Consider the following 10,358-nt stretch of genomic DNA (forward strand, 5'->3'; position numbering starts at 1 on the left):
CACATCACTGAGCAGCTCCATTCAGTCTCTTTCTTGGATTCTGTGCCGTACTCTATGGCACTTTGAAAACCCTTTGAAATCAAGTTTTTTATTTACTTAAACCCTGTGGATTTTCAATTTGTTTTTGTTAAAGTAGATAACCGACCTACATTTTATATAATAGGTTGTTTGCAGTCATGTGACTCTGATGACTTGTGAAATTCAGAAGGAAAGTGAAATTGGAAACCAAAAAGTTACTCTAAATTTAACGTTTCAAAGTAAAGAAAAGGTTAGCTGCATTGTAGCCGCCATGTGAGGGGGCACGCAGCAGACAAAGGTTTGGGCAACTGTAAACGACGCAAACCAAAGGCTTTTTTTTAAGTCATGAAGTCAGGAGATCAGTACACAGATGGGTGTGTTAAATAACTTTAGAAAAACAACTTTGAAAAAGTGCAAGTAAACAAAGGAAGGTTCCTACTTACAGCGTCAAATAGTTCCACTCTCTGCAGGTTGTCCACTTTACCTGCTGCAGGTAACAAGGGCTAATTTAGTGCTCTCCCGGCTGGTTCTGGCTCCCAGCGTGTTTGCTGGTTCCAGCAGCAGATGGTTGCATCAGTTCTTTGTGACGTTCCAGAGATAATTACTGCTTTCTCCTGTCGAGATGTGTGATCAGGTGTTAAAGCCTTACCTGAGCTTTGACACTGAATTCCGCTAAGGATGATCCATCTGCAGGTTGAGCTGACATTGTTTTTTCAAACAACTGAAATTACCACAGCAATTAGAATATTTGCTGTCATTCATTTGATGAGCAGAGTTTTACTCCTCTCACCCCCCAAGTCTCTTCAGCCAGACTGAAAACTGAATGTTGACTATGGAGCTGGATTTTTTTTCTGTCAGTGGTGATGACTATGACTATATTTTAGTTAAAAGAGATTTTCTATTATTCTTCCATTACATATCAGAGTGGTTTATCCATCTACCAGGGCGAGCAGTGATGATGGAGGCTGAAGCATTACTTCAGCGTGAAATCAGCCATTCTTACTGTATCATAGGCATACAGTATTTGATGTGTGGGGGAGAGTATGATTCCCACACAGAGCATTTTTGTTTTTTTGTAGTAGATGTAATTTCTCATACTGTTGGATTACTCCTAGGCCACGCTGCCAAGTGTGTGGAAATCTGAGAGCAAATGTTTTTTTTTGCCACAGTGAACATGTTTTAAAGGCCCAAAATGCAACAAATATGGTTTGAAGAAGAATATTTTGTGCGGTAAAAACATCTTGTGGAAATTGGAAACTCTTACACTGATCTTTTTTAAAATCATTTTTACTTTTGGACTTTCCAGTGCTCTGAATTATGAGAAATGGTAGGATTAGGATAGGATTAGACAGTCAGTAGCAATCCTACGCTACACAAAGACAAAACCATATTTTGAAGGCACATTAGAACAGTTTTTGCCGGGTCCGCCATCAGTGCTTACAGATTGTGGGGATGTCCCAAACTGAATAAATACTACACATATAAACCCAGTAACTCTTAGCTAGCTCCACCAGCTCATGGTGACACCCTGCAACTGAATAAATGGACATGTGTACAGTGGAATTAAGGCGAACCCCCAGGAGGATCGGGGGAACTCCCAGTCACTGGGAAGCGGCTGCCAGTCTGCTGGCTCTGGTCTTTGGTTGGGAGGGGAAAATCGAAGCAGCTGCATCTGTGTTATCTTTTTATTGGGGATTTTTCAAATACAAATTTTACAAAAACACAAAGCAATTGTAACTACATCTATGTTTTTTTTTTCCTTACCTTTTTGTCTTCCTTACTTTCTTCAGTTTCTTCCCTTCAGTCCTTCCCTCTTCTCCTTGTTATTTCAGACTGGCATTTCTTCTTCCATGACACAGGGTGAATTCCTCCTTTGGCTTGTTCAAGCATCAAATGCCAAGGCCACTGAATTTCACTCACATTTCTAAAATATTGCAACAGCAGGAGTGACAAAATGACAATAAACATACAGTGTATATTAAGTGGACGATGTTTGTGAGCAGGTCAGGGCTGTTACATTCTTCTTTCTGGTTTCACCTTTTTTCTCCTGCAGGACTCTGAGCTCCCTAACGTGGTCCCTGAGAGTCCGGTGGAGCAGATTGTGGAGTTCAGCATCGACCTGGTCGATCCAGGTTACAGAGAGCTGCTGGATGATCCAGACTCCCCTCAGTACATCGACCTGGCTCATCACCTGCAAGACCAGGTGGGAGATCTACTTCCTAACCCTCACCCCTAACTCTAAACCCTTCCTATTTTTAATTTCTATTCTGTGTCTTGTTGTCTATTCTTATCAGGGTTCAGTATCAGAACATGTACTCTAATGCCAGTGTGTGAAATTATGTCATCTTTATTAATGTTTTTGAGAAATGTTTGTTTATCAGAAATTGAAAGTTCTGTGCTTGATGGCTTGAAGAAAACTTGCCTGTGCAGAAAGTGGGAGTCATAAAATGCATGGTTAGATGAGTCTGATGTGGAGGAACTCAAATAGCCTGACCTCAAACTCACTGGGAGGAATTCAGACAGCAAAGATGAGCCAGACCTCTCAACTAACATCACTGATTGACCTCACTAAAGATTTTTTTTGGCTAAGTGGGCACAAATTCCTCCAAGCTAATGTTTTGCGACACCTTCCTAGAGGTATGGCAGCTATTTAAGCTACAAATACAGGTCCAACTCGATATAAATGATCCTTGTTTTAGAATAGGATACCCAATAAGCGAATATACAGTGGAGTTTAAAGATTGAGACCACATTGGAAAATAATCAGAAAGGTTAGAAAGTAAGTGAGTGTTGTTGTGCTGTTGTTGTTATTGTTATGTTGTTGGAGCCCTGGACTGAAACACAAAGCTAGGGTGTAGCTAATGTGCTGCGTTAGCATGATGAGCTTATGGTCTGTACTGGATCAAAGATGGCTGAGGTCATCAGGTCTATCTAGAACGTACACTTGACCAGCTAATAAGAGAGACACACGTACCAGGTCATTAATCCTTACAAAATAGTAACTTGTGTCTGTTCTGTTAGCAGTATTTGTATTTCATGCCCTCTGCTAGGATTTCCTCTTCTGTCTGATCCAGCATGTCGCTTACTACCTGCCACAATCTCCATGAGTCTCTTGTGTCTGTCCTGATAGTAAAGAAGCTTACACCACAGGGCCAGAGAAAGGGAGCAGATTACCCACAGGCCTCTCTTTCTGTGGGTGATTTCTCTTTGTGGAGCTCCTCAGTCAGAGTCATGGTGAGAAATTGAGTCCTTCAGTGTTATTTCCTCATTAAAAGACTCTTAAAACGGCATCGGGATCATTCAGAGTTGCACGCGATTCGCAGCAGGATGTTACCTGTTGGAGCCTGTAAAGACGATTATGTCATAAGAGTGTCCAGGCGCTTAACTCAGCCAAAGATAGATATCAATGAGCGTTTTCCATTCATGCAGTCCTTTTTATATAGGACACATTGGCATCCTGCCAGGCTATTAACAAGCTCAGAGTTGATTGAATTAGCCTCTGCAACGGCAGGGTGATGATGGGAGCCATCTTGACTAATATATCAGGTATTTAAAAGTACCTTTCCTTTTATAGATGCAGCATGTTTTTGACGAACTCCCAGGATTTAAAGCCATCCATGTGCTGGGGATCAGGTGAGTCCTGAGCATGAAGTACACATCTGAATATTAAAAGGTTTGAATGAGCAGACAGAAGCGAGGACACACAGTTAATTACCGTGGCCACAGTGGCGGCGAGACATTCCGCTGAGCCTCCATAATTTCATTACATTTTAAATGAGCAGATCATTTGGCATGGACAGCAATTTGAATAGATAAGAGGCTGGTTGTCATTGGGATTGTGTCAGATGCTGCTGCAGGCAAATGTTTCGTTCCATGATGAACCAGACAGAATAGAAAAGCAGAAGTCTGTTCTTGCTGTACTGTTCAGGAGAAGCAAGATCAATTGGCAGAATGGAAAGCTACATTTCCTTGCTATTCAGAAATTCTTACATAATAACATAACATAACCAGAAATTAGGAATGTAACAGTTTTCTTAAAAAAGAAAAAGACATTTTGAATTGTAAAGAAAAAAAAATGAATTAATTAATTTTAAGAAAAACTCAAAATGGATGGCTTTTACAGGATTTTCTGTTACATCCTAATAAAATACATAAAGATTTTAAGTTGTAGCCAAACTGTCAGGACTAGCTTAGAAAACATTTTTTTAAAAAAAGGGAAAGCAGTAGGTATGAAGTATGGATGGCAGTGATCAAGAAAAAGATTCTGAATAAAAGCTCAAAAGCTCAGTCTGTTTCCTGTTGGTTAAAGGAAGCATTAGATGCACCTACACAGGTGGGTTCACACCGTTCATACACTCTAGATTTTATGATTTGAAAGGTGCTTTTAGTTGTTTTAATTCCAGAAGTCATATTCTGTAGTAAATATCATGTCACATTTAATCAACAAAACTAAAAGCTAGGTATAAACACTCCAAAGGGAATAAGTCAGCACTTTTAATTAGTCAGTGAAGTTTTTCAGCTGGTCCTTGTGTGCAAATACGTAATGTTAATGTAACAATACACATATAGTTTCTGCTGCTGGAAGATTGCTGCATGTAATGTCATTAATATGTTCCTCATAAAGGACATATTTCACCCTCTCATCACCTGTTATTGATCAGGATGATACTTTTTATGACCAGTCCTGCCTGATCCATGGACTGAGATCCGTGCACACACACAGGGACACGCAGCAGCACTCCTCCTCCTCCTCCATCGGTTAAACATCAGTTTATTTTTCATATGCAGTCAACCAGAGTTGTTGATGGGACAGATGATTGTGAAATGGTGGGGCAGAGGGTCCAGCCTCCCAGGACCACATCCTTTCCCCCAACATGAGTACTACTGCTTGATATGTGTAGGTCCTGGTGCGCCTGGCTTTTAAGGGGAACAGGAGATGACACTCAGATGGGTTGGATTTATGATCTGCCCAAACACACCCAATAACTAATTCAGCGTCTAAATACTGCCTCGTTGCGCTGTGCTCTGCACTTTGGGTTGAGATAATCTGCTGTTTTATTAGCTAATTGGACTCGGATATGCTGTGAACGCACTAGTATGCTGCAGACCATGCACTACAGTACACCTCAGTAGGGCCCCCTATCTCTTGAATGTTGAAAACAGTGAGAAAAACATTCCTGGATCTGTTCTCTTTATCTGGATCCACACCAAAAGTTAATGGGTTCTGTTCTGGGCCAAGATCCATCCTTTGTTACATCCAAGTTTGGTGGAAATCTGTTTTTGTGTAATCCTGCTGACAAACCAACCAAATAACAGACACGGGAACATGGGAGTTGGTGTCTTCAGCATAAACAAACACTATTGCTGATGAAAATCTATCTGTTGTGACTCAGGCACAAATGTTCACAGATGCGGTAATGTGTTTAATTTAATCATGTTTAGTTACATTCTTTAAGGGGAAATTTCAGCAGCTAAGTCACATAATTACACAAACAATTGAGGTAAGAACCAAATGCACTCAAAACGTAGAAAAGACTAAATTGTTGGATTTTAATCTTGTGTATTTTGTGTCTGACTTGGATATAAATGTTCTCACTTATATCCCTTGGATTTAAAGTGACCTCAGTTAAACAATAGAGAGCCTCAGTCCTGATGAAGCAGATTAACAAAGGATTTCATTGTTAAACTAATGGATTTATAACCAAAATTTTTTTTATAATTTTGTCGCTCATTTTGTCGCACATACAGAGAATTACTTGAGATTCTACACATAGTTTTCATATGCCTTCTGCAACAAAAAAGTGTTGAAGAAAAAAAGAAATTACACATGTGGCTTTTCCTCACTCTGTTTGTGTTTTTCTTCCTGTTACAGTTTTCATTTCCAGCTCTTATACCTTCTTTTCTTCTCCCCAATGCAAGCGAGACCCAGGACACTGAAGGGTAAATGACACCAAGAGATGAATCATTTCCTGTATTATCTGCCCTCCCTTGTGTGTTTGTGCAGGTTCCTGCCAATATGCAGCTCAGCTTTTGTTTGGATCCGATGCAAAAACAGAATTATTTTACCCAAAACCATCCAGACATTTCAATACAAAGTAGAAATTGCACAGTGACCTGCACGGACCAAATAACTGCTGAGACAAGAGGATATTTGCCCTGTGAAGCTCTTTCTTGTTTAAGGTTAACAAGAGGCCTGTGGTGTAGCTTTTTCTTTTTTTTTTGGCCAAAGTTCATTAAAGCGCTTGGCCTTTTCTCTCATTATCAGAAGAGGCAGGTGAGCAGTGAAACAGGAAGACTTGTGGATACAGTAATTGTCAAGCTGCTCCCCCCGTTAATTTGCCTTCCCCTGTGGTGTCTGCCGCTGTCACGGCCAATAACACTGAGGCGAGGCCTCAGCGGGAGCTCGTCCTCTAATCTTATGAAGGGTTCACAACTCCTCCTGCTTTTGTCTGCCAGACTGCAGCACTCCCAGAAACAAAGGAAACTCTGCAGAGTTGCGTTTTGGTCTTTAAAAATTCACAGAATTTTGTAAGATCAGGGCAGAAATTTTTTTGTGTGCAACATGCAGTTTTTGCCAGTTGTTTTTACTCCAGTACAAAATTGATAAACATAAAAATCCAACTCAAAGTCAGAATTAATGTCGCATTGTATGCATCTGAAAGTACTAGAGAAGTTGAGGCTCTACGTTTCTTTGTATTGTAACTTTACATTTCTTTAGGTTAAGGCACAGAAAACACTTGGCTAGGGAAAAGATCATAGTTTGACTTAAATTACATAACTTCTTCTTGTTACAAACACAGTAACCAGAAGTAAAGTAAACCAGTGGTTTTATACTTACAAATGTTGAATGCCAGCTAGAAAAACAGCTTGTCACTGAAAATATCCAGTAGTTTCATGCTTACAAATGTTGACAGGCTGCTTCCAACATTGGTCCCTCCTTAAAAAGAGCCAGTGGTTTAACACTTACTCACACTCAACTAATGTTTAAATGACGCCTCAATCAGTGAAGTTATCGAGTGGTTTCTTGCTTACCTATGCTGATACACAGTCTCTAACAGTGGTCTCTCATTGAAAACATCCAGTGGTTAATGTGTACTGATGTTGAAATGGCAGTTTGAACAAATCCAGTGGTTTCATGCTTACAAATGTTGAAAAGCCTTCTTGAACAGTGATTTCATGTTTACATACTAATGTTGAAACACCACCTTGAACAGTGGACTCTCTTTTCAAAAAATCCAGTGGTTTTCTCACTAATTCTAAAAAGCCATCTTGAACTTGTGTCTTGGTAAGAAACACTTTAAATATACAAATTCAACGCTTCTGTGGTTTGCAGGAACGCACAGTGCAACGCACAACATTTTATTCTAGCAACTGGGCAGCAAAAGCATTAGTTGACAGAGGATAAAAAGCTGTTAGTGCCTCAAAGTGAGTCACTTTCTGTGGTGCTGTTCACACTTCCATAAGTTATTGGAGTCCTTGTAAATAAGAAAACTAGGGCTGTCAATGTTAACGCGGTAATAATGCGTTAATGAAAATTCTTCTTGAAGGCATTAATTTTTTTGACGCGCTTATTGTGACCCTTGGCCCACCCTGTAGTTTGGGAAATGAGGAAGTGATGCAGCAGAGGCGTTGTGGATGGCAAGCAGAAACAAACCTCCTTGAGCAGAAATGAATAAAGAAAATGCTCTTTTGAATGGCAAGTTCAGCTTTACAGCCCTGCCATGTGATTTTCTCGATGTGAACTGAGTTAATACTGGAGCCGTTAATCCCACCTGCTAGCCAAACACACAGCTGATGCAGACAGCCCTCCTCCCCCTCGCCAAAGGCAGACCATGCTGATAGTTTGCAACGCAGATGCCTGGACAACTCTACGCGCAACAGACTTTTAACAGCGACAGCTAAATATGTTGCTACAGCTTGGCTGATTAGCATTGTTTAGCTAACCGTTACAAGTGTAAAGTTGGACACTATATTGTGTTAGTACAACTAAGGAATGTTGCATTCAGGTCAATAAGCCCATCTGTTGTTGATGTTGGGCTTGAGTTTGCCATGTTGTGCTTTCATCATATTTTTTTGAGCATGCAGTAGCTTTGAGGTTATTCTGGAGAATATTCTGGACAGTATTTGTCATTGTTTTGGATTGTTGCTATTATAATAAACATACATTTGCTTAAAGCAAGCATATTTGTCCACTCCCATGTTGATAAAGGTGTAAACAACTTGAAATATATCCCTTTTAAGGTACATTTAGAACAGATAGAAAATGTGCGATTAATTGCTATAGACAATCATGTGATTAATTACAATTAGATATTTTAATTGATTTGACAGCCCTAATTAAAACCTAGTGATTATTAGGTTGAAGGGTTAATTGTCATTTAGGAAAAGAAGAGTTATCGAAGGGTTTGACTAGACAAGAGAGTCCTGCTTTGTACATCAGATAGATGAAAACAGTTCTTTGAAACCAAGATGTGCTCATACAAAGACAGAAAGGAAAAGAATAAAGCCATTTTGCTTGTGTTCGGGAAGGTTGATCACCTCAGAAGAAAAGTTCAAGGCAGATTTCTCTGCTTGAAAAGTTAAAAAGCCCTTAATATGTGAGCTGCACCCACACGCCCACACCACCTGTCTTCATCAGAGCGGAAATACCAACAAAGAAAAAGACACAGAGGCTTTGGAATATATGCCAGCTGACGGCATGATTGGCAATAGGCGTAGTGACAGCACATGGTAGCAAGCCTCCAAAACAGCAGGAAATATCCCATGAAGAAAGCCTTAAATGGATATTAAGTCAGTGAAATTCAGGACACCCACGTTTTCAGATATGGGACACAATCAGGTCTGCTCCAGACAAAGAGCTGTCTGAGTTTCGAACGAAGTGATGCAGAGGACGTTTCAGACGCAGACCCACCGCTGCAACCTAATGAAGAAGTGCTTTGTTTGGCAGACATCAGTTCTCACAAAAGCGAGGAAATTCACATCATCTTTTTTCTAATCAGTCGCATCTCGGCAAATCAGCTTATTTCTTTCTTGATGACAGTAGCTGTGCAGAATACTGATGAAGCTTGATGCGCTCTCTCTCTTTATGTTTTTGAAGTATAGTCACAGATTTTCATGCATGGTATTTCTGAATGAGCCTCTCCTTACTGCAGCACCACAAGACTTTTGATTACCTTTGTTTGTCACCTGCTGTGTTAAACTGAGAGCTTCTCTGCAGCTCATGCTGAAGAAGAGTCTAGAATCTAGAGTCCCTTTAATCCAGAGTTAGATTAAAAATGTTCAGGACTTTTGACACTAATGGATTAGACTCAGATTGAATTATTGAACAAGAATTTAAGGGACCATTGGCGACCAAAGGAATAAAAAATAACCTTAACAGCAAGCCTGTATCTGCAGACGGTTGGCGTAGATTAGATGATCAGTATGTGTTAGAATGTGTGAAGAATTACAGCCATCAACTCTGAGTCTGAGAGGTAATATCTCATTTTCAGGCCAGGGGGAATCTCAGTGCACTATTCCCTCGTCTTTGAGATCAATTCCCCTAAAATCAACTCTGAGAATTCAGAGACAGCAACTGGCACCCCGGACTCGTCAGACAACTCTGGACTCAGGGAAATGGTGACCAAGGCTTTGCGTGAGGAGGCCTCGCTGCCAATTGATCTTGACTCGCTGAATTTCGAACCAGGTACAATGATGTCTTGTCTTTTTTTATATATATAAAAATATTTAACAATTATTGTTAAATACTGTAAATTAATTGGTTTTGTCTCATATTAGTGCTGTCAACTCCAGCAACTGATGGAGAATTAACGAGTTATGTTATTTTATCAGACTCATGTATCTCAAGTGTAAAAAAAACATTTGCTTTTTTTTATTTTTGACAGAAGCAGTACTCCTTCCAGCACTGACATCAAGCTCCTCAGTGGAAATAGTGGATGAGGTACAGTAAGAGGTTTTGGAATTGCAACAGAAATAGACTCGGGAAAGGAGGATTTTTCGATATAGTGTCATTTAGCTGTAATTATAGGAAGCACAATCATGTTCTGTAACTTTTTGGGAAGACTCAGACTCAAACAAATGCTGCCTTATATACTACTGGGCTATAGAGTTTGTATCACTTACACATTAGCAACTGCTTTCACATCCACCAAATATTGAGCAACATTTTTGTGCAATTGGAATGGTGTTTGCGTCCACCTGATGAATGTAAGTCCAGTTTTCAATATTGGTCTCGACTAATTCTAAAGAATCTCTCTCTGTATTTGCTAAATGCTCCACTTCCTTCACCAGCTGATCTCTAACCTTTTACTGTCTGACATTTTCCGGGCAGTCGGTTTGTC

The 10,358-nt window shown here is 40.0% G+C and overlaps 1 protein-coding gene across 1 annotated transcript in view; it reads left to right on the forward strand.

Annotated features, from left to right (window-relative positions):
* The window catches only part of LOC119012983 (interphotoreceptor matrix proteoglycan 2-like), a 59,798-nt gene that overhangs the window by 22,036 nt on the left and 27,404 nt on the right, over positions 1-10,358 (forward strand). Inside the window, exons 7-11 of the mRNA XM_037087265.1 lie at positions 2,072-2,221; positions 3,593-3,651; positions 5,891-5,962; positions 9,510-9,703; positions 9,903-9,958. Coding sequence (XP_036943160.1) covers positions 2,072-2,221; positions 3,593-3,651; positions 5,891-5,962; positions 9,510-9,703; positions 9,903-9,958 — 531 coding nt within the window. The remainder of the gene's footprint in view (positions 1-2,071; positions 2,222-3,592; positions 3,652-5,890; positions 5,963-9,509; positions 9,704-9,902; positions 9,959-10,358) is intronic.

This window comes from Acanthopagrus latus, chromosome 22 (assembly GCF_904848185.1).
Source record: "Acanthopagrus latus isolate v.2019 chromosome 22, fAcaLat1.1, whole genome shotgun sequence".
Lineage (NCBI taxonomy): Eukaryota > Metazoa > Chordata > Actinopteri > Spariformes > Sparidae > Acanthopagrus > Acanthopagrus latus.